Source organism: Chiloscyllium plagiosum, unplaced genomic scaffold (assembly GCF_037043375.1).
Source record: "Chiloscyllium plagiosum isolate Xiang-an unplaced genomic scaffold, Cpla_swu_hap1 HiC_scaffold_10, whole genome shotgun sequence".
In the NCBI taxonomy this organism is placed as follows: domain Eukaryota; kingdom Metazoa; phylum Chordata; class Chondrichthyes; order Orectolobiformes; family Hemiscylliidae; genus Chiloscyllium; species Chiloscyllium plagiosum.
Genome location: NW_028270148.1, coordinates 118,766,330 through 118,790,626, shown reverse-complemented (window position 1 = coordinate 118,790,626; position 24,297 = coordinate 118,766,330). Strand labels below are relative to the sequence as shown.

General features: G+C 42.6%; 1 protein-coding gene across 4 annotated transcripts in view; it reads right to left on the bottom strand.

The window, feature by feature from the left end:
• Positions 1 to 3,592: 3,592 nt before the first annotated feature.
• stx11a (syntaxin 11a) overlaps positions 3,593 to 24,297 on the bottom strand; it is a 31,547-nt gene continuing 10,842 nt past the window's right edge. The window contains exons 2-4 of one of the 4 annotated variants that reach the window (XM_043704253.2): positions 11,915 to 12,067; positions 10,329 to 10,414; positions 3,593 to 8,202 (exon numbers count right to left, since the gene is read on the bottom strand). In XM_043704253.2, coding sequence (XP_043560188.1) covers positions 7,346 to 8,197 — 852 coding nt within the window. In that variant the 5' untranslated portion in view covers positions 8,198 to 8,202; positions 10,329 to 10,414; positions 11,915 to 12,067 and the 3' untranslated portion in view covers positions 3,593 to 7,345. The other 3 variants (XM_043704254.2, XM_043704250.2, XM_043704252.2) reach the window with 3 other exon arrangements.

Sequence of the window (24,297 nt, the reverse complement as noted above, 5' to 3'; positions counted from 1 at the left end):
CACTTTGCAAGAACATATCTTTCATCTGAACACAATCTGTCGCAAGTATTGACATTTAGTTGAAATGTATCTTGCACAGTAATCACCAAAAGTATGTGTATGCCTGCAAAATAAACTCCGCTTGCAGAGTCACATCATCAGCCACAGATCTGACACAAACTGTACCAGCTGCATGGATGAGTGAAAACCAACATGTTTCCTGCTCATTTTTCAGTTTGTTTCTCATTGGTAAAATGACTTGTGAAATCAGCACAACACCAGCACAATTTTGCAGAGTTACTTTCATAGCCTGAAGGCATGTACACTAACTACCTGCCATCTGATTTGCTGTAGCCCCCTTACCTTGTCTGCACTTTAAAGATAACACTTCCCCAATATATTTGAAAAACTTTAAAACTGTTCAAGCTACATGAGCAGTTTATTAATTGCCTCTTGATTGTGTGTAGCATTGAGAGACACATCCACATCAGCGAAACTTCTGAGACAAAATGTCATGGGCAGTTTCTCTTCCCCTCAACAGTTTGTTGCAGAGGTGAAACGTTGTTCTAGTCAAGCTGAGAGGAGTTGTCTTAACCTCAGCAGTACAGGGAGACTGGAGATAATCAGTTAAGGTCTTTCTTTCTCTCTTACTATCCTGTGAATTTTGCTGGGGTCAAAGGACAATTTGTTGCAATTTATCTGGTCATACACATGGAGAAAATCTGCTTCAAATATGATGAAGGGTGATGAAAAGCTGGGTGAATTGCAAGGAACATTTTTAAGGAGTGGACGGGGAGAAGTGAAGGGGGGTGCATAGTCAAGGGAGCTAACTAGCTGAAGAAACATCACCAATCAGCTGAACTAGACAAAATTAAAAATCAGGCAAAAGTGGGGACTGCAGATTCTAGAGATTGGAGTCAAGATTTGAGTGGTGCTGGAAAAGCGCAGCAGGTTAAGCAGCATCCGAGGAGCAGGAAAATTGACATTTTGGGCAAAAGCCCTTCATCAGGAAGTTAAAGTTAAAAAGCACACAACACCAGGTTACAGTCCAACAGATTTATTTGGAAGCACTAGCTTTTGGAGAGCACCCTAGTGTTCCAAATAAACCTGTTAGACTATAACCTGGTGTTGTGTGATTTCTAAATTTGTTCACCCCAGTCCAACACCAACTCCTCCACATCTGAACAAGACAATTCAAAATGTAGAGATTAGGCGAAAGTGAGGACTGCAAAATGTAGCACTGAACTGTTGAAAGTGAGGAAAAAAATCAGAACCTGAATTCATCAAGTCAAGAGAGTTTGATGAATATTAATGAGTCATGACAGAAGATAAGATCTCAACTTGTATCAGTATGAAGAACTGTTCGCCAAGCTGGGAATTTGTGTTGCAGACGTTTCGTCCCCTGTCTAGGTGACATCCTCAGTACCTGGGAGCCTCCTGTGAAGCGCTTCTGTGATCTTTCCTCCGCCATTTATAGTGGTTTGAACCTGCCACTTCTGGTTGTCAGTTCCAGCTGTCCGCTGCAGTAGTCGGTATATTGGGTCCAGGTCAATGTGCTTATTGATTGAATCTGTGGATGAGTGCCATGCCTCTAGGAATTCCCTGGCTTGTCCTATAATAGTAGTGTTGTCCCAGTCAAATTCATGTTGCTTGTCATCTGCGTGTGTGGCTACTAAGGATAGCTGGTCGTGTCGTTTTGTGGCTAGTTGGTGTTCCATGAATTGGATTTTATATTCTATGCCTCAGCTAAATAAGGAAAGGATCCCATATATCTTTTTAACCACCTTATTGACTTTTCTTGCTACCATTAGAGATCTGTGAACATAGTGTCAAAAGTCCTTCTGTTCCTCCACATTACTCAATGTCTCCTTTTAAACACTATCATTTAATTATAACTTGATTATGGACTAAATTGGGAGAAAGACTGTTTTACAACAGAAGATCAAGGAAGGTATTGTTGTACTTTCAAATTGCAAGTTACTGAAACTCATTCCAAGTTATATTTATACTGTTGCTTTGCAAGTAATGAGGAAAAGTGCAGGGAGAGATGGTCTGGCACCAGGATGAGTTTGCGAAGTGAGACTCAGCTGGCCATACGACCATAAGACTGTAAGACCATAAGACATAGGAGTGGAAGTAAGGCCATTCGGCCCATCAAGTCCATCATTCAGCCTACTTACCCACCGTCTCCCCATAGCCCTTAATTCCTTGCGAGATCAAGAAATTATCAATCTTTGCCTTGAAGACGCTTAACATCCCAGCCTCCACTGCACTCCGTGGCAATGAATTCCACGGGCCCATCACTCTCTGTCTGAAAAAATGTCTCCTCATATCTGTTCTAAATTGACCCCCTCTAATTCTAAGGCTGTTCCCACAGGTCCTAGTCTCCTGGCCTAGCGGAAACAAATTCCTAGCATTCAATCTTTATTGCCATGGATTATCTTGTAAGTTCCTATTAGATCTCCCCTCAACCTTCTAAACTCTAATGAATATAATCCCAGGATCCTCAGCCATTCATCATATGTTAGGCCGACCATTTCAGGGATCATCTGTGTGAGTCTCTGCTGGACATGCTCCAGTGCCAGTATGTCCTCCCCTAGGTGTGGGGCCCAAAATTGGATGTAGTATTCTAAATGGGGCTTAACTAGAGCTTTATAAAGTCTCAGAAGCACATCGCTGCTTTTATATTCCAACCCTCTTGAGATAAATGACAACATTACATTTGCTTTCTTAACCACAGATTTAACATGCAAGTTCACCTTAGAGAATCTTAGACTAGCACTCCTAGGGATCTCTTTGTGTTTTGGCTTTATGAATTTTCTCACCGTTTAAAAAATAGTCCATTCCTGTATTCTTTTTTCCAAAATGCAAGACTTTGCATTTGGTCACGTTGAATTTCATCCCCACCTCTTCAGTAGTATCTGTCCGTCCCCTAACTTCGTATCATCGGTTAACTTCGCCAGAATGCCCCAGTCCTTCATCCAGATCATTAATATATAAAGTGAACAAAGCTGACAAAAGGTAGTTGATTGATTTGAGGAATTGTAACCAGTTGAGGATGCCAAAGGTCATCAGTTTGATGACAACTCTGATTGGTGTCTCAACAGTTGAACAACGTGGGTTTGAATGATGCAGTGAAAACATTTTGGACTGCTCGGTGGAGATATGGCGTCTCTTGTGCAATAAAAACTCCTACAGTCTGAAGGAAGCCAGTTATTTTGTCCCACTAGTTGCTGAAAGCTGCGACTGAAGAGAGTTTGTTAACGTACTAATCACCTCCAAAGAAGTGATAGGAACCTGGAGAAAAGAAATTGAAGAACAATAAGTGCTGGCAAAGTAAAACGATCATCTCAGTGAACTTAGTTTACTGGTGCTATTAAACTGTGGCTTCCAGTTATTTTTCCCCTCTGCCTACAAAACCAATGTTTTTTGTTTGACTGTATGTATACGTGGGAATGTAGGGAGGATGTTTTGAGGAGGGTTCAAGTTTAATTAGTAGCGTTAAATGTTGACAATTCATAGTTGTCTATGTGTGGTTAGAATCAATTTATTTTAATAAGTAGTAATTCTTGTGAAGCACAGAGGTCCGAATTACAGCCATATAGCTCAGATGGAATGTTGTACACCAGACCACATCTCCACCTGTCGCCAATTTCCATTTTAAATATAGAGGAAAGACAGAAACACACTCAAAGTTCTGTTTGGATTGAATACGAATATTTTATTAAAAATGTAGCTCACTAAAATAACAAAAATATCCTAATAAAAAGAAATTACCATACTGTCATGCAACACAAGTGTTTTCTGGACTGTCTACCTCTTTCCATTGGGAAATCAGTAAGACAAAAAGAATTGATGAAAAGACATAATGCACAGATCAGACTCTGTCTGTGGTTAGTAACTCTCTCCTAGTGCCTAATGTCAGCTCACCTGTTGAAATGCCCTCTCCAGATACTCCAGACAAACTTCACACCTTTAATGAGTGTTCCACTTGAAGTCCCTACATCCTGATGTCTGGGTTGAAGCAAACTTTTCTCAAAGAGAACAACGTTGATGGAGAAATTCCCAAAGTTTCCGGCTGAGTCATTTTCAGCACCCATTCCACCGAAATCACATTATGATGACAAGATTAGTGACTGGAGATAAATCTCAGTGACGCAGTTATCCCTGCCCCATGTAACAGAGAATCATTTGTTTTAGGAAATTACAATAATGGCATCTGGTTTCTGTTTTGAACATCACTGGGTAGTAATTCCTATTACAACATGAATTAATACAAAAACTAGTCTCCTTTGAAATAAGTATTTTATCTTCAAAGCAACTGAGTTTTGTATTTTTAGCTAGAGTTTAAAGAAGATTACACACAATCAAATTAAAATATTAAGAATCAGGTTGTATTCAAAGTTTTACAAATAAACACAAAATCTATAAATATTTACAATACAGTATAAAAAAATTGTTCATGTTCTCCGTATCCTGAAAGGAAAATTAATGACATTGTATATACACTACTTCTTCATTGAAAACAAAATATTTTCTGGATCTGAAATCCAAACTCATAGAAAGAAATCAGGCTTGCTGTGGATGGCGAGGTGTATTTTGCAGATACTATGAATGTGAATAATTTAGATTAGATTAGAATAGATTCCCTACAGTACGGATACAGGCTGTTCGGCCCAATAAGTCCACACCAATCCTCCAAAGAGTAAGCCACCCTGGCCAATTCAATTAACCTGCACATCTTTGAACTGTGGGAGGAAACCCACGCAGATGCAGGGAGAACGTGCAAACTACACACAAATTTACGTTTGTGTTTTAAAATCTTGCTTCTCCTCTTCCTACATCAATCTCAGACATCTATTAGTTACAATTTTTTTTTACAAAACTGCTCTTGACTAGGGGTCAATTTGATATGAAATGTTTGTTTTGATCCTGATTGGAACAGTCTTGAACATTAAACTAGAATTTGAAACCAGGCCTCTAGTAACTGAGACCAAAGTTATACTGCTGTGAGATTGGTAGTGTCAGACCTGGAGTAAGATTCTAACCAGAAGCAGAAACACCTCCCTTCCATCATTTGATGAATTTTATAATGGACCCTGCATGGAGCTAAAATGACATGGCAAATTGCTTTTGGCTGTGGGGAACTTTGACATTCTAAGCAAGCAGAATAAAATATTGGGGAACTCCACAGCAATGCCTTCACAGGATTCTTCAAATCCAGTGGCAAGTACATTGTCCTCTCCCAAACCAATCGGCCCAGCAGCAAGGGGCTAATAATTAAAACCCAGCTTCATTGGGCAGGGCATGTTGTTCATGTGCCTGACACTAAGCTCCCTGAAGTAACTAAAACAGAAATTGGTGAAAAAGCATGGCTGGTCAGGCAGCATCTGAGGAGAGAAATCAGAGTTAATGTTTCGGGTCGAATGACTCTTTGTCAGAAATCTGAATTCTTCCCCAGAGTTCTAAGGAAGGGTCACTTGACCCGGAATTTAACTCTGATTTCTCTCCATAAATGCTGCCTAACCTTCTGAGCTTTACCAGCAATTTCTGTTTTTGTTGCTGATTTACAGCATCCAGAGTTCTTTCGGAATTTATTCAGTTTTCCCTAAAATAACTGTTTGACTCAGAACTCACTCACATTCGGCTGGGGACCCCCAGGAGGACAACAGAATAAAAACAGAATTTCTGGGCTGCCCTGACAGCCTCCCTGAAAAGGTCAGGCATTCCCAAACAACTCAGGTCAGGCATTCCCAAACAACTCAGGTCAGGCATTCCCAAACAACTCTTCAAAGGCTCTGGCTGTGAACAATCTAAACAGAGGAAGGTTTGTTCAAGAAGACACTGAACATTTTAAGACACATCATTGGGAGCATGCAGAAGCGAAGCTGAGGTGTCAGACAGAGCGTACAATCCTCCTAACCAATCATCTACCTGACCCTTCGAGGACCATCAGCCCCAGACATGTCAGAGATGATAGATTGGACATTGATAAGCATTTCAGAACCCATCTTTCCAGAATGGAAACAAGTCACCATCTATCCCAGTCCTGTCTATGAGGCAGGACTGACTGCTATTAGTAAATTCCCATCAACCACTCTATCGGTCATAGGGAAATAGATTACATGAGTCTCAAACTGCTTTCTCTCAACATTCTTTGTATTTGCCTTTGGTTGATTAGCCAGAATCAGCGATCAACACATGAAGCCCAGGAGGATGGTTACATTTTGTGGCCTGTGTTGTTACATTAATTAGGGCTCATTCAGCCACATCTAGCACTCTCACCATTAGCAGTCAGCCTGAATCACTCTGGAATCAGAGTTCTGAAGAAGGGTCACTGGACCTGAAATGTTAACTCTGCTTTCTCTCCATAGAAGCTGCCAGATCTGCTAAGTGTTTTCCAGCAATTTCTGTTTTTTTAAGTTTCCAGAATTTTCATTTCTTTGTTTTAAATTTATTAAAGGCACTTTCATAATTTGGCATTGCTGGGATTTGAATTTGTGATCACTGAACTTCTGTCCTCTTATTGGTTATGAGTACTTTCATTTCAGCCCCTGTCTGTGTCCTGCTGCACTGGAAGTGATTATGAGGAGTAGATGATCAGCTCAAATGCCACACGGTACAGGTCTTCATAATCCTTCCTCCTGTTCTTCATTCTCTGCCCTCTCACTCACCTCTGGCACTAACTGTCCTCTGACCAAAATGAGGAAGCAAAGATTCAGCGGGAAGAGAAAAAAACCTGAGACCTGGAGCTATGGCCCAAAGCAAATAAAGCACAAAAGGAGCTCTTGTTCTAAACACACAATAGAATTTACCCAAACTCAGCTGTGATGAAAAAGGCTGGTCTTTAAGAAGTTCAAAGCATCACCGATTAACAGCAAGGGGGCAACAGACCTTATGGAAGTCTTAGCACCATCTTTTTAGATGAACCAGAGAGGGCCATTGACCCACATCCTGGGAATAGAAGAAAACTTCAGTCATCTTGATTGGTGGAAGATTTTCAATGTGATGCATTCCCTCGTTTCAGTTCAGGACAGAGACAAACAACTCCAGGTCTGTGATAAAGCCTGGCTTTTGAGAAACTTCAGATGATGATTCAAAACTAATGAACATTCGGCAAAATGCATGTGGGAAGGAGTTTTCAATTTTGGAGAGTGGGTATGATGATTTGGGAGAGTGGATGCCCTACATGTATAGCTGTAGGAGGCAAAGGAAACTCTGCAATACAACTTCCTTTCTAATTGATGTGGTCTCTGGTGGAAAGGGACAAAATCTAGCTTTTGATTCAAAATCCAATGTGAAAGTATCTGTTTGGAGATGAGAGTATTTCACTGGATTGACACAATGACGGCAGGCACATGTTCTGTCAGAGGCAACAACAGCAGAAGATCTTTCGACAAATGTTGTTTCTCTTGTGTTCCACAGCTTTCTTCAGCTGCACTTTGGCCTCACCCATGTAATCTTGAACCTTCTGCACATTTATCTCGATGTTGTTGAGGGTCTCTGATTGTTCCTCCACCAAAACTGCCATCTGCAGGAACAAGTCATGGATCTCACGGACACGACACTCCAACTCCAGCAGCTCCCGGTGCCGCTGCTCAATTTCTGACAGAGCAGTGCGTGCCCCTCGCACTTCGCTCAGCAGGTTTCCGGAGAACACATCCCACTTCCCCTGTTCTATCATCTCCTCCATCTCGTTGTTGGAAATGTCTTTTCCCATGATCTCGAGCTGCCGCTGGATCCGGGTCTTGCAGTTTTCCCGTTGCCTCATCTCCTCCTTGTTATACTCCGACATGGCGTTGTGGAAAGTGTGCAAGACAACAAAGTGCTGTGCCTGGGCGATCCGAACAATGGCAGCATTAGGCCCATGTGTATTCGTTATCTCCTTGATGTAATTGTTTAGGTCCTGCAGCCTCCGGTGGATCTTCTCACCCCGACTTTTTATATCTTTTGCAATCGAGTTTGAATCCCGCTTTATGCTGCTAAGACGTCTCATCGAGGTCAGGAAGCGAGTGTTCTGCTTTCCTAGACGTTTAATGTCCACTTTCAGGCGCCCATTTTCCTCTTGGATTTGTTGCACTTCTTTGTGAAGCACCTGCAGAATGAAGTCACATTCAAATACCAAGCCTTCACGAGTGGAATCCACCTCATCTTCGGTCTCTGCTTGCTGTTGGGACAATTTTGAACATTCGATCAATTCTTCAAGTCTGTCCTTCATTGTTCCTGAAAGAAACCAAAATAATCATGATCAGAAAAACCAAAATGACAGGAGCGACTCAGCGAATTTACATTATTCAGTAAATATATAAAACAAAACGTGCATCCCTATAGCTTTTTGGAGATCCTGAGGACAACTGACGGTGTTTTACAGAAAACAAACTGCTTTTGAGATCCACTCATTTATCATTTGGAAACGGAACAGAATATTCCTTTAGATTAGATTACTTACAGTGTGGAAACAGGCCCAACAAGTCCACACCAACCCACAACCCACCCAAACCCTACATTTACCCCTTCACCTAACACTACAGGCAATTTAGCGTGGCCAATTCACCTAACCTGAACATTTTTGGACTGTGGGAGGAAACCAGAGCACACCCACGCAGACACAGGGAGAACGTGCAAACTCCACACAGACCGTCGCCTAAGGTGGGAATTGAACCCTGGTCTCTGGCGCTGTGAGGCAGCAGTGCTAACCACTGTGCTGGAAGATTCCACAAGAAGTAGTGAGATAAATCTTTTTATGTTGTTAGGTAATGTTTGAATGTTGGCTAGAATTATGGGAGGGCTGCTGTAGTGTTCTTCAAATTCACCTACAGAATCTTTCCCATCCACCCGAGAGGGTTGAACACCTTCAGTTTCAGATCTTATCACAAAGGAAACCTGACAGAATATTCCTGTGCTGCACTTCCACAGGGACCCTCAGTACTTACCCACCAACAGTATGGGACACTCTCAGCATTGACTCTCTGACAGTGCGGCAATCCCTCAGCACTGACCCACCAATAGTGCGGCACTCCCTCAGCACTGACCTTCCAACAGTGTAACACTCCCTCAGCACTGAGCCTCCAACAGTGCGGTGTTCCCTTAATACTGACCCTCTGACAGTGTGGCACTCCCTCAGCACTGATCCTCTGACAGTGTGGCATTCCCTCAGCACTGATCTCCGACAGTGCAGCACTTCCTCAGCACTGACCCTCCGACAGTGCGGCACTTCCTCAGCACTGATCCTCTGCCAGTGTGGCATTCCCTCAGCATTGAGCCTCCAACAGTGCTGCACTCCCTCAGCACTGTCCCTCCGACAGTGTGGCACTCCCTCTGCATTGAGCCTCCAACAGTGCCGCACTCCCTCAGCACTGACCCTCCGACAGTGTGGCATTCCCTCAGCACTGATTTTCTGACAGTGTGGCATTCCCTCAACACTGACCTACGAAAGTGCGGCACTCCCTCAGCACTGACCCTCTGACATTGTGGCGTTCCCTCAACACTGTGCCTCCAACAGTGCTGCACTCCCTTAGCATTGAGCCTCCAACAGTGCCACATTGCCTCAGCACTGACCTCTCGACAGTGTGGCACTCCCTCAGCACTGACACTCTGACAGTGCGGCTCTCCTTCAGCACTGATCCTTTGACGGTGTGGCATTCCCTCAGCACTAACCTACAACAGTGCGGCACTCCCTCAGCATTGACCCTCTGCCAGTGTGGCACTCTCTCAGCACTGACCTTCCAACAGTGTGATACGCTCTCAATACTGACCTTCCAACAGTGTGGCACTCTCTCAGTTCTGACACTCTGACAGTGCAGCATTCCCTCAGCACTGACCCACCGGCAGTGTGGTGCTCCCTCAGCACTGACCCTCGGACAGTGAGGTGCTCCCTCAGCACTGATCCTCCAACAGTGCCACACTCCTACAAGGATTTTCTTTACCTCCGATCAAGATGGCCAAGTGGTTAGAATTTGGACTCAAGATCCAATGGATATTGGTCTTTGTGGGTTTGATAGCAGAGATTTTGTGGATGACATGGTGGCTCAGTGGTTAGCACTGCTGCCTCTCAGCACCAGGGACCCAAGTTTGGTTCTAGCTTCGGGTAACTGTCTGTGTGTAGTTTCAGGTTATCCCTTGTCTGTGTGGGTTTTTTTCAGGTGCTCCAGTTTCCTCCCACAGTCCAAAGATGTGTAGATTAGGTAAATTAGCTATGGGAAATGTGGGGTCACAGGGATAGGATGGCTCTGGGTGGGATATTCTTCGGAGGGCTGGTACAGGCTTGATGGGCCAAATGGCCTCTAACGTGCACAGTGAGTTTTCCATGAAACAAAATTTTGCAGCAGAAAAGGTGTAAATGACCTCACCTGAATAGCAGTATCCTGTAGTTTTGATATCTTGTGTTTTCGAGCTCTAAGATGTGCCCAATCTGATTGCATATCAAGCAGGTGGCCTGAAAAAGATTACAAGTAAACCATATAAGTACAATGTGAATTTATACAGTGCATTGAACACTGAAAAATGCCCAAATCTCCATAGTTTTTATGATTATCTGTCAGTTTATCCACTAACAAACAATCTGTGCCTTCTATTTACGACAGAGTGTATTTAGGGCAGAGGTAGCTAGGTTCTAAATTAGGATTAAGGATTCTAGGGAGAAGGCGTGAGAATGGGGCTGAGAAACATTTTGGCCATGATCGAATGGTGGAGCAGTCAAATGGTCTAATAATGCTCCTATAAATTATGGTCTATTACAAAGTATTAGCCTTGAATTTTCTGAGCAATTGCTCAGAGGTTTACCTTAATCTACCACTAGATTCTCAGCTGTAGCAAACAATACTATTTTACTGTCTTGTCAGGGGTTCTAACTTGTAAAGTTCCGTTTTGGGAAGGACTTTTATGACACAAGACATGGAAATACTCTGCAGGTCAGGCACTATGTGGAGAGAGAAATAGAACTAATGTATTAGGTCAATCAGGAGAAATGGGAAAAGCTTCCCCAATGGTAGTTTCTTAAATACATAACATTTTAATTTTCATACCTTAGAGAGAGCAGATTTAACTATTTTTGACAGTTTTATGTTATTGTAATGAAATTGGCAGGAAATTTAAGTTCGACTTGAACAATATTTTGTCAGTATTGGTGAAGTCCTATAATGCTAGGACTGAAAGAAGAAATGGGACATTCTAAACAACTTAATTCAATCTTTAAGCATGGGTTTCAGAATTATTCATTGATTCAACTCTCTTGGTCTGATATAACATCTACTTAGACCCACTCCCACACAATTAAATCCACACTAGCTGCATCAAGGCGTCATTATCCAAATAAGCTAATGTACAAGATCCCAGAGTGGGAATTGCACAACAATGGAAAGATGAGCCATTTATTACTTTTGGTTAGTAAGAGGAATACGTTTAGAAAGAGATTGCTTCCTTGTTTGAATATTTCTATTTCATCTCTTTTCATGATTAAAGAAGTCTCTTTGTGTTCTGCACCATCTTTAAATTCAGAGACAGGAACCAAGTTTACCACGGTCCAAACTTTGGTCAATTTATTGACAATCTTTGATACTGAGGTTGTGGGTTTGTCAGAGCCCATAATCCAAACTGTTGCTTACTTTCACATAATATTGAACGACTGCTGTACTGTTGGAATTGTCATTATTAGATGAGATATTGAGCCATGGCTGTAGGTGGCTGTATTCCAGGATATTCCCCTCCCTCAATCAACTGCAAAAATAGATGATTTGATCGTGATGTCATCTGATGTTTCTCGGAGCTGCTGAAGATACATTGCCACCCTGTCTTCTACATTACAACTACATTTCAAAAAAATACTTTGTTGGCTCTGGGATATCCAGAAATTGTGCTATACAAGTAAACTTTTCTATTACATTGCCTTATGGGAACAGGGAAAACAGTCTGAACAACCAACACCATCCTCACTTACAGGATATGTACAGTTCTGCTGATTGGCTTCCTTTCCTGAGACAGTTCACATCAGGAGCAGGGTATCTGGAGTATTGGCTGGGCCTCCCTCTCCCCCTCACGTTTTCACACCAAAAACTGCAGTTTGGGTACTCTTTGGCTTCACACAGCAGAGCTTGGAAATAACAAGGCATAATTATCAAAACACTTCACTAAAAGGACAGAGCTCCTTTAAAAGTTAATCTGGGGGTGGTGAACTAAAGAGTCAGTATCTTGTGACAAACATACACCAGCACTCTTAACATTATCAACCTCTTGGATTTCTCTAACCAACACCATCAATCCACACTGACTACCAGCAGCTCAAAAAGAGGATCATATCATCTTCCCAGGGCAATTAGGGCTGTGCAATAAATTCCACCTCCTATCCTTCAGAAGAATGGACAGTCTCGTCCCACTCAATTAACATTGAAAAAGTCATAAAATAAGATAAAATTGTGAAAGCGTTTTTTCACACACTTCACTGTCTGTGTACCTTCAAGTGATTTATTTGGACAACTGAAGTTATGCTTAGGATGGCAAGTTCTCCAGATGAGGTCTCTTCCCATCTGATGACATTACTCTGCATTTGATCGACCAGGCTATTGTAAAATATGCCTCAATTTGTTAAGTTGACCATTTAAAAGTCTTTGCATCACACCGAACAACCAGCCAGCAGCTAAGATTAGAATCTATTTCTAAAATGAAACACATTAAAGTATGTATTTTCTCAGCGTGAGCTATTGCTGTTTTGAGAACAGGAAATGTTGGTCACTCACCCAGACAGCCCTCAGAAAGAGTCCGGGTCGTGGAATGAGAAAGCAAGCTGAGTTCTTGGAACAGACCTGGTTGTGTTGGACAGTGTGAGCTTCAAGCCCCTTGCATCTGCATCCTTCTTACAATTTGTTAAAAGCAATTCACGGTTCAGATTCTTCCAAGCATATCTCACTCACTTGATGTGCAATGCAGCCAAGAGGTCAATTCAGAAACCCTTATGTCTGGCGAATTGTCGTCCTTTTCTATTTGGTTGAAATTGAAGATAGAGCAGGCCAGTGGTCTTGCATAATCCCCTTGAAATACTGCAGTCTGGAAATTAACACCCAGTCACAATGCTGTCCAGAGTCAGACTGCACAGCCTCATATGGGAGGTTATTATTGTACCATGTGACTAAAGTACCATTCTGGGAAGTGACACTGAGATAAAGAAATAGTTTCCTTTCCTGTGGGCGATTACGGTTGATCACTGAATGTGTATTGTCAAATAGCAAGGGAAAGAGACTGTAGTTCCTGCTACAACGAACTCCTAACCACAGAAAAACCTCATTCACTCAGAATTTCCCCTCTACAGTGTGTCAGATATCAATGCATAATCATTGTATGATTTAACAACTCTACAAAATGTCTCTCACATTGTGTCATTTGAATGACTAATTCATGCAGAATGTTGTGAGTAGGGGGGTCCCAAATATCTCACAAACACAATGCTAAGGAAGTCTCCAGTATGGAAACTAATGCCTTTCCCTACGTTGTCATTCACTCCAGATCTACAAACTTTCAACCTTCCACCATTAGTGGCCGTTCCTTCAAATCTCAAGGTACTAAACTCGAGACTTCCTTCCCTGCAGCTCTCCATTTCTGTTTCTGCCTCTAAGACTCTTCTTAAAACCTACCTCTTTGACCAAGTTATCTTTTAGTCTCTTGCCCTAATATCTCCTTATGTGGCTTGGTATCAACTTCCTTTTTACAAAAATAACATTCTTGTGAATTTTTGGGATGTGCTGCCATATAAAAATATAACTTGTTGTTTTCATCGCTGTTTGTTCTTTCTATCACTTATATGTTCGACTTAATTACTTAAGAAATGGGGTTGGCCGAGGTAAAGGTATTTTTAAAGATTGTTGAAAGACAAAGTTAAAAATCACACAACACCGGGTTGTAATCCATTGGTTTATTTGGAAGCACTGGCTTTTGGAGCGCTGCTCCTTCATCAGGGAGTTGTGACAATCATCTGATGAAGGAGCGACGCTCCTAAAGCTAGTACTTCCAAATAAATCTGTTGGACTATAACCTGGTGTTGTGTGATTTTTAACTTTGCCATAATCTCGTGCTCACTGATAAATGAACGTTGTTCAAGGCCAGCAATTAACTGATCACAGATTTTCACCAGATCGTCTATGGGGATTTTTTCAACTGTGTTCAGAAAGTCATCATTACTATCCTCACGCTGATCCGTATTTAAAACCATTTCAGCAATTTTCCCACCACAGAAGGAATGCACGATGGGGTGCCTCATTGTCAATGTTCAGCATTTATAAAGTCATAGAGACGTACAGCACGGAAACAGACCCTTCGGTCCAACTTGTCCATGCCGACCAGATATCCCAACCCAATCTAATTCTACCTGACAACACCTGGCCCATATCCCTCCAATCCCTTCCTATTCATATACCCATCCAGATGCCTTTTAAATGTTGCAATTGTACTAGCCTCCACCACTTCCTCTGGCAGCTCATTCCATACACGTACCACCTGCTGCATAATGTTGCCCCTTAGGTCTCTTTTATATCTTTCCCCTCTCACCCTAAACCCTCTAGTTCTGGATTCCCTGACCCAAGGGGAAAGACTTTGTCTATTTATCCTATCCATGCCCCTCATGATTTTATAAACCTCTATATGGTCACCCCTCAGCCTCCGATGCTCCAGGGAAAACAGCCTTAGCCTATTCAACCTCTCCCTATAACTCAAATCCTCCAACTCTGGCAACATCCTTGTAAATCTTTTCTGAACCCTTTCAAGTTTCACAACATCTTTCCGATAGGAAGGAGACCAGAATTGCATGCAATATTCTAACAGTGGCGTAACCAATATCCTGTACAGCCGCCACATGACCTCCCAACTCCTGTACTCAATATTCTGACCAGTAAAGGAAAGCATACCAAACACCTTTTTCACTATCCTATTTACCTGCTGTACTTTCAAGGAACAATGAACCTGCACTCCAAGGTCTCTTTGCTCAACCACACTCCCTACAACCTTACCATTAAGTGTATAGGTCCTGCTAAGATTTGCTTTCCCAAAATGCAGCACCTCGCATTTATCTAAATTAAACTCCATCTGCTACTTCTCAGCCCATTGGCCTCTTCAATGTAAGCTTCCTGTAATTTATTTACACTTTTGTCCGATAAACTTGGTGCATAAGTGATGAGGTTTGCTATGATCTTTTTCTCTTCAGTGACACAAAACCCTTAAAAGTCTTCATCTTTAGGTTCATTTACATCGAACCTCGTTGTAGGCCAGAGTCTGTGCCAAGCATTTGTTAATGTTGATTTATCAACATCCTTCCAAGCATTAGCAACGGCATAAATGGCATCCTTAACACTTAACTCTTTCAGAAAGTCTTGAATTCCTATCCCTCTGTTAACTGCAGCAAGCATACAGTTTAAAAAATAGTCATGATTTGGAGATGCCAGTGTTGGATTGGGGTATGCAAAATTAAAAATCACACAATACCAGGTTATAGTCCAACAGGTTTATTTTTAATAGATATTTTTATTGAAAATTTAACATGTTTTTACACGTTTACAAAAGAAAACTAAACATTGATATACAATTAAATCTTAAATAAATAATAACCAAAATCTATCAAACAGAGAAAAAGAAATACCAAGAGAAAAAAAACCAAAACTCAACTAACTACTCATCTAACCTACAACTAACCAGAGTGTACGATTAAATCTCTTACATTATTCAAGAGAGAGAAAAAAATGACGGATAACACAGAAATTGAGTAGTGGTATATATGCTGGGAATGTGTTAACATCAGATCACAACAAAACCTGTATTCGTGCGGGATTCTTCTCCCAAGGGGCCCCGGACCAGCCAGGTTCGCCATCTCAATTAAATAAAAGCCCTTGTTAGGATGACCGAAATATCTGTATTTGTGTAATTCAAGAAGGGCTGCCATATTTTATGGAATAATTTGGTTTATTGGTGCACTATATTTGTAATGAAGTCAGGGGGAATATATTCCATAATTATTCTGTGCCAATTCGAAAGTCCATGAGGGCCCTCAGCCACCCCGTTTACCAAAATATTTTTCCTTGCACAGAAAGAGAGAATGCAAAATAATCCCTTCCCTGTCGTAATTTCAAGTGTTCTTTATCCAATAAGTGTGTCTCCTGTAGGAGAGCTATATCAACCCTTTCTTTCTTAACGTTTGATAATATTTTATAGAACATAGAACATAGAAGAATACAGCGCAGTACAGGCCCTTGGGCCCTCGATGTTGCGCCGATCCAAGCCCACCTAAACTACACTAACCCACTATCCTCCATATACCTATCCAATGCCCTCTTAAATGCCCATAAAGAGGGAGAGTCCACCACTGTTACTGGCAGGGCATTCCATGAACTAACGACTCGCTGAGTGAAGAACCTACCCCTAACATCAGTCCTATATCTACCCCCCCTTAATTTAAAGCTATGCCCCCTTGTAATACCCGACTCAATACGCGGGAAAAGGTTCATACTGTCGACCCTATCTAACCCCCTAATCATCTTGTACACCTCAATCAAGTCACCCCTAAACCTTCTTTTCTCTAGTGAAAACAGCCCCAAGTGCCTCAGTCTTTCCTCATACGATTTTCCTTCCATACCAGGCAACATCCTGGTAAACCTCCTCTGCACCCGTTCCAATGCCTCCACATCCTTCCTATAGTATGGCGACCAAAACTGCACACAATATTCCAGATGCGGCCGTACCAGAGTCTTATACAACTGCATCATGACCTCAGGACTCCGGAACTCAATTCCTCTACCAATAAAAGCCAGTACGCCATATGCCTTCCTCACCGCACTATTTACCTGGGTGGCAACTTTCAGAGATCTGTGTACATGGACACCAAGATCCCTCTGCTCATCCACACTACCAAGTATCCGACCATTAGCCCAGTACCCCATCTTTTTGTTATTCTTCCCAAAGTGAATCACCTCGCACTTAGCTACATTGAATTCCATCTGCCACCTTTCTGCCCAGCTCTGCAGCTTCTCTATATCCTGCTGTAACCTGCCACATGCTTCCTCACTGTCAACAACTCCTCCGACTTTCGTGTCATCCGCAAACTTGCTCACCCAACCTTCTAACCCCTCTTCCAGGTCATTTATAAAAATGACAAACAGCAATGGTCCCAAAACAGATCCTTGCGGAACACCGCTAGTGACGGCACTCCATGAAGAAACTTTGCCATCAACTACTACCCTCTGTCTTCTTCCATCCAAACAATTCCTAATCCAAACCTCCAACTCACCCTCAATGCCATATCTCCGTATTTTCTGCAGTAGCCTACCATGGGGAACCTTATCAAACGCCTTACTAAAATCCATATATACCACATCTACCGCTTTCCCCTCATCAACCTCCTTCGTCACCTTTTCAAAGAATTCAATAAGGTTTGTGAGGCACGACTTGCCCTTCACAAAACCATGCTGACTATCCTTGATCACATTATTCCTATCTAGATGTGCATAAATCCTATCCCTTACAATTCTCTCTAAGACTTTGCCCACAACAGAAGTGAGACTCACCGGCCTATAGTTACTAGGGCTATCCCTACTCCCCTTTTTGAACAAGGGAACCACATTTGCTATCCTCCAGTCTTCTGGGACTACTCCTGTAGACAAAGAGGACATAAAAATCAAGGCCAATGGCTCTGCAATCTCCTCCCTTGCTTCCCAGAGAATCCTAGGATAAATGCCATCAGGCCCAGGGGACTTATCTATTTTCACCTTTTCCAGGATTTCCAACACCTCTTCTCTACATTTTCTTCCTGTTGACTGATGAATTACATCCCTTGACATTCCAGGTGCATCATTTAATCGACTGATTAACCATAGTCACCGGGCAAGTCCGAGACCCCTCGGGAGGAGAAACCCTATCCAAAACATCCCGAGTATGGAGCATATAAAATTCACAAAAATAAATGCTCTTCAATACACTCAGATCAATATAATAAAAAAACATTTCTAAATAAAAAAATATAAAACGTATTTAAATGGAGATTTTCCCCCTTGTTCCCAGGGGGCATCATTTCTTTCCAAAAGCCCTTCATATCCTCTCCCAACCAGTGCCCCACCCTTGACCTAGGCACCCCACAATAGGATAAAGAAAATTCAAATATACTACAGAGCGAGAGTTAACAGTGAGTACCCTACCCCCCACCCACACCAACACCTGGATATATTTGCTAATGTTAATACCATGTATGAATATATATAACTATAAAATTACAGTCTCAACAAATAATAATTAAATATAGTAATACAAAATGACAAGGGAAAACAACCCCGCTCCTAAAGACAGAGATAAAATAGGATAAGGTAACCACCTCCCCCCACCCCCACCCCCTTCCCCCCCACCTACATTAACTAGACCCCCGGCCTATATATATAGTAAAAAAAGGGGGAGAAAATCGCTAAGCGAAGAACAGATAAATAAACCCCTCTCCCCGCCCCCCGGAGATAATATTAAACAGTAAGGTAATAAAAGGAAAAAAAAAGGGGTAAATCGGGGTAGGGCAAAACAACATCAATTAACTCTTACAATTTATCTAACAGAGTGCAAAAATTCCTTGGCCTTCTCCGGCGATCCGAAGTTATACACAGACCCTTCATGGCTGAAGCGTAGCACAGCTGGGTAGTGCAAGGAGTACTGAAAGTTTAAGTCCCTTAATGTTTCTTCGCTTCGTCAAACGCCTTCCTCTTTCGGACCAAAGCTGGGGAAAAGTCCTGGAATAACATAATCTTGGATCCTTTATAAATCATGGCTTGGGGATCTTTCCCAAGATTTCTGGAAGCTTCCAAGAGCATCTGCCTCTCCTTATAGCTCTGCAGCCAGAACAGAACCGGGCGGGGGAGCTGGTTCGAGCCGGGCCCGCGCACTGCAACCCGGTAGGTCCATTCCACCCTTACCTGGCCTGATCCAGCCTCTAGATTTAACAGCTGTGGAAGCCACTGCTCGAGAAACGCTGTAAGTTGGCCTTCCTCTTCCCGTTCGGGAAGGCCCAGCAAACGAATATTTTTTCGATGACCTCAATTCTCGAGGTCATCGATGTGATTCTCTAAGGTCCGGACTTGCTGTTTGAGAGTCCGGACCTGATCCACAGCCGATTCTGCTATAGTCTCAGAGGTTGCAGCCTTTAGCTTCGCCCCCCTGACTCGGCACTCAATTTCCTCAATGTCTCGGTCGTGCTTTTGTAGCGCGGCCAAGAGCGAATTCCATCTGCTCCGGGACTCTTCGATGAAGGCGTCGATCTTCACGTCGAGTTTGAAGATGATTTCCACGAGGCTCGCCACCGTAGGTAAGTCCCCCGGGGCGGCTGCGGACGCCCCAGCTGCAGCTGGAGAGGATGGGTGAGGGGTTCCTGCCTGCTGAGAACTGCGGGCTCCCTTCCCTTTCGTCATTTTGACAGGAGATTAGATTGTTTAAATTCAGTACTGAGCAACTAATTACATTAAGTAAAAACTATTTTAAATGATTTGGTAAGTGTGGTAGAGGCGGGTGACCCACTTTGCCCAAGTCTTGGGAGGAGCACTATAGACTCAGACTTGCTGGGTCGCCGTCATCTTGGATCTCCTCCATCCAGCAGGTTTAATTGGAAGCACTAGCTTTCAGAGCGCTGCTCCTTCATCAGGTGGTTGTGGTGGACACAATTGTAAAACACAGAATGTATAGCAAAAGTTTACAGTGTGATGTAACTGAAATTATACTTTGAAAAATACCTTGATTGTTTAAGTCTCTCATCTGTTAGAATGACCATGTTAGTTTCACTCCTTTCATGTATAACTCACAAAACCTTTTTAAAAAGTTACATTCTCAGGTTAACTGTAACATATGGTGTCAGCCCAGATATATGTTGAAGGTGTTAGCCGCTGTGTGCTGTTGTCTGTGCCATAATTTTTAGACTAATTCTAATCTAAAAAAATGAGTTAACAGAGTCTTACATGGATTTGTGCAATTTCTGAGAAAAGTACAATGTAACTCTGCAAGTACAAATTCACCCCACAAATGTATATGTGTATGTGTGCATGTAGGTTTGTGTGTGTGTTGTGTGTCTGGGGTTGGGGGTTGTGAGTGCCTGTGAGAGGAGTATATATGTGTGTGAGTGTAAAGGGGTCTAAGTCTGTGAGAGGGTGCATGTGAGAATGTGGGAGTGTGTCTGGGGTGAGAGGTTGTGAGTGTCTGTGAGAGAGAGTGTATATGTGTGTTTGTGTGTGTGTAATGGGGTCTAAGTCTGTGAGAGGGTCCATGTGTGAGTGTGGGAGTGTGTATGTCTAGAGGAGAGTGTGTGTGTGTGTGTGTGTGTGTCTATATAGGAGTGCCTGTGTGTGTGTGAGTGTAGAGGGGTCTAAGTCTGTGAGAGGGTCCATGTGTGAGTGTGAGAGTGCGTGTGTCTGTAGGAGCGTGTGTGTGTGTCTGTGTACAGGAGTGTCTGTATGTATGTGTGTAAATAGGAGTGCCTGTGTGTGTGCGCGTGTGTATAGAAGTGCCTTTGTGCGTGTATGTAGTGCAATGGTGGTCACCTGTAGTGTGACATGAAGTCAAGGTCCTGATTGAGGCCCTCCCTATGGGTATGAAACTTAGCTATCAGGCTCTGCTTGGCTACTTTTTGCTGCTGTTCCTCCTGAAGCCTGCCTTGGAGGATGGTCACCCGAAGGTCCGAGGTCGAATGTCCTGGACCACTGAAGTGTTCTCTGACTGGGAGGGAACACTCCAGTCTATTGATTGTTGTGCAGTGCCCATCCATCCGGTGCTGTACCAGCTGCTCGGTTTCACCAATGAACCATGCCTCAGGACATCCTTGCCTGCTGCGTATGAGACAGACAACGTTGGCTGAGTCGCATGAGTACCTGCCTTGTATGCTTTAGCGGTCTAGGACGTTCGACCTCAGACCTTCGTGTGACCATCCTCCAAGTTGGACTTTGGGACAGGCAACAACGAAAAGTAGCCGAGCAGAGGCTAAGTTCAGTACCCATAGGGAGGGCCTCAACCGGAACCTTGGGCTCATGTCACACTACAAGTGACCACCATTGCACTATACACACACACAGGCACTCATACCCCTACTCCTAAACACACACACGCACTCCTACACACAAACACACACACACACACTCTCCTATACACAGACACACACTCCCACACTCAAACATGGACCCTCTCACAGACTTAGACCCCTTTACACTCACACACACACATATACACTCTCTCTCACAGACACTCACAACCCCTCACCCCAGACACACACACACACATATACGTTTGTGGGGTGAATTTGTACTTGCAGAGTTACATTGTACTTTTCTCAAAAACTGCACAAATCCATGTAAGACTCTGTTAACTCATTTTTTAGATTAGAATCAGTCTAAACATTATGGCTCAGGCAACAGCACACAGGGGGCTAACACCTTCAACAAGAAGTTTGGCAGGGGGATGCGTGGAGCAGATGTCCAGGAGCAATAAAATTTTACAGTTTTCTTCCAGTCCAGCTTGCCTGCAATGAGCTTGTGCCACTGGTAAGAAGTGATTACTAAACCAGTCGAGAAACATTTCTCTGGTTACCCATGCTTTCTTGTTTGCATAATAATGTACAGGTAAATTATGTACACCTTCAGACATCTCGGATGTTTGCTTTTCCCAATCACTGCCAACTTCATCTTGTGTGTGTCTGTAGCATTGGCACACCCAAGATAGTTAACCTGTCCTTACTATCCTTTAAACCTGTTGGTGCTCTCTCACCAGCCGTTATTCAGCAGAAGACTTTTTACCACAGATTTTCAGATACTTTACACCAATATACTTCTTAAATTTTTGCAGCCAACCTTCTGCATATTGGCACTCACTTTCAATGTTCAGTTCTTTAAGATATCTTGTAGCTTGTTTCATGACCAATAAACCAGTTAGTGGCATACGTTCACTTCTTCGATGTCGAATGCACTGTGTCGAACACAGTTAAGATCTTCAGTTTTTGCCCTATGCAGTGTTTTCCTATTTTTCATTAGTTTATTGTCATCACTGTTACCATAAAACTTCAGTAACTTGTCTTTCTGATTTTTTCAATCATATACAGTGGTAGTTCCAACACCATATTCTTCAGTAAGATGCTGCACAGACACACCACAATCAAGCTTCTGTAATAACTCCACTTTCTGTGTTATTGATATTGTCAGATACTTCCTTTTTTTATTATTGTTACACATAGGTGTATCTGCAGCTCTTTTTGGCATTTTCACAGTGAAGTTACATAGTGAAAAAAAATACATAGTTGACACCTGCCAGTGTTGGGCCAAACCGCCACGTGGGTCAAGTGGGTGTCGACTTCGCACGCCAAATAAGCCTTGTTATGCAGACATGACTGATGCTTCATACTTCACGAGAAAAACTTGGGATTTCAGAGCTTTTCGGATTTCAGAACTTCAGGAAAAGGATTGTTTACCTGTACTAAGCCTCTGCTAATAACAATAAAACAGTGTTGAGAAGAAGGGAGAGAGTTAGGGAGCACAGTTTACCATTTTCAGGGTCACCAAAACTCTTTAGTCAAACCAGAGCCTGCGAAATGTTAATGCAGAGAATTGGGCACTGAGTTTTGGTTGCTTGTCACACAATACAATTACGTTGAATGTTCCAAACTCTCCAATTGTAGCTTTAATTACTTGGCTACAAGGTTACGCAAAATTCAGGCCTAAAGTGATAAAAACAGGCCTTAAAAGAAATTGATGAGTGAAGATGTATTTTACATTGCAACAGTACTTAGCAAAAGTCCAATTCTTGATAGTCATCTCAGCTATGGGAATGGTGAAGCTCAAAGAGTAATTTCCTTATGGTAAACTCTGGATAAATAGCCTGCCTGCTGTAAATTAATTAAAATGCTGGATGCTGGAATCTGAAACCCAAAAGAGAAAATGCTGGAAAATCTCAGCAGGTCTGGCAGCATCTGTAAGGAGAGCAAAGAGCTGACATTTCGAGTCTAACTGACCCTTTGTCAAAGCTTTGACAAAGGGTCAGTTAGACTCAAAACGTCAGCTCTTTGCTCTCCTTACAGGTGGTAAATTAATTAAAGTTGAAACTTTATTGCTGGAACAGCACAGCAGGTCAGGCAGCATCCAGGGAACAGGAGATTCGACGTTTCGGGCACAGGCCCTTCTTCAGGAAGAAGGGCCTGTGCCCGAAACGTCGAATCTCCTGTTCCCTGGATGCTGCCTGACCTGCTGTGCTGTTCCAGCAATAAAGTTTCAACTTTGATCTCCAGCATCTGCAGACCTCACTTTCTCCTCGTAAATTAATTAAACTTTGTCCAATCCTTGTTGAATTGGTGACAGATCAGGATAATGGCAGAAGGGACTGGAGAATTAGACACAACAAGTCATGGTGCTTTATAAGCAGGCCTGCAAGAAAGTAAGAACAGAAAACTTTGAAGAAAAAGTGAAGGCTATTATAGTGAGAACAATCTGCTTCTGACTAATGCTTCATTGCTGGTCATTTACAAGTTACAAACACTAGAGGAGAGCAATCTTGGTAGCTGAATGGCCTGCTATTGCTCTCTGTCCACGGCCAGTTACAGGAAGGCACTTGAACTATTTCCTGGGAGATATATAAATCTCTGCCTGGAGTTAGCGTGGGAGAATTCCTATGGAAATTCAAATCAAGACTGGTCTCTGTAACAGTTTATTGGCAATCACTGGCGTAGAATGTGAATTGCCTGTTTTAATTTCTATCAGCAGAAGATTGGCTGTGCTGAGTTCCACTTCTACAGCTGTTGCCCTGCACCACACATCCACTGCCAGTAAGCAAATGAGCACCACTCAGGGCGGATGACAACATTGGACACTGAGGGAAGGATAATAATAAAATTTACAAAACATCCCAATATTTCCCATATTCAGCTGTTTGAGGTCTAGACATACAGAGCTATTCTTTGAAAAACAGAGCATCAATATAATGTCTCAATGAGAAGGCTACAATGATACATGTTTCCCAAAGTGCCCCAATCAGACAGAGACAATCCACAGTGAATACCCTGAAGCAAACTGGGACAAGGTGGGAGGGAGTGGTGATGATATGTGAGAGTGACAGTTACAACAATATTCTCAATGACAGGCAGACTCTACAAACAGGTAATTTCATGGGAAGCAGGGAGACCATTCAGTGGTGAGGAAATGAAATAACTCCTCGGCTTTGGGGAGACCCCAATTTAAAGAAGCAGTTAGTCTCCAGCTGGTCTAAAGCAGAAATAAAATGGCAATCTTTTGGAGCAGGTGAGTTGAACACTTGGAGCAGATGAAAGTCAAACTGGGCAAGTATGAGCTCAACATA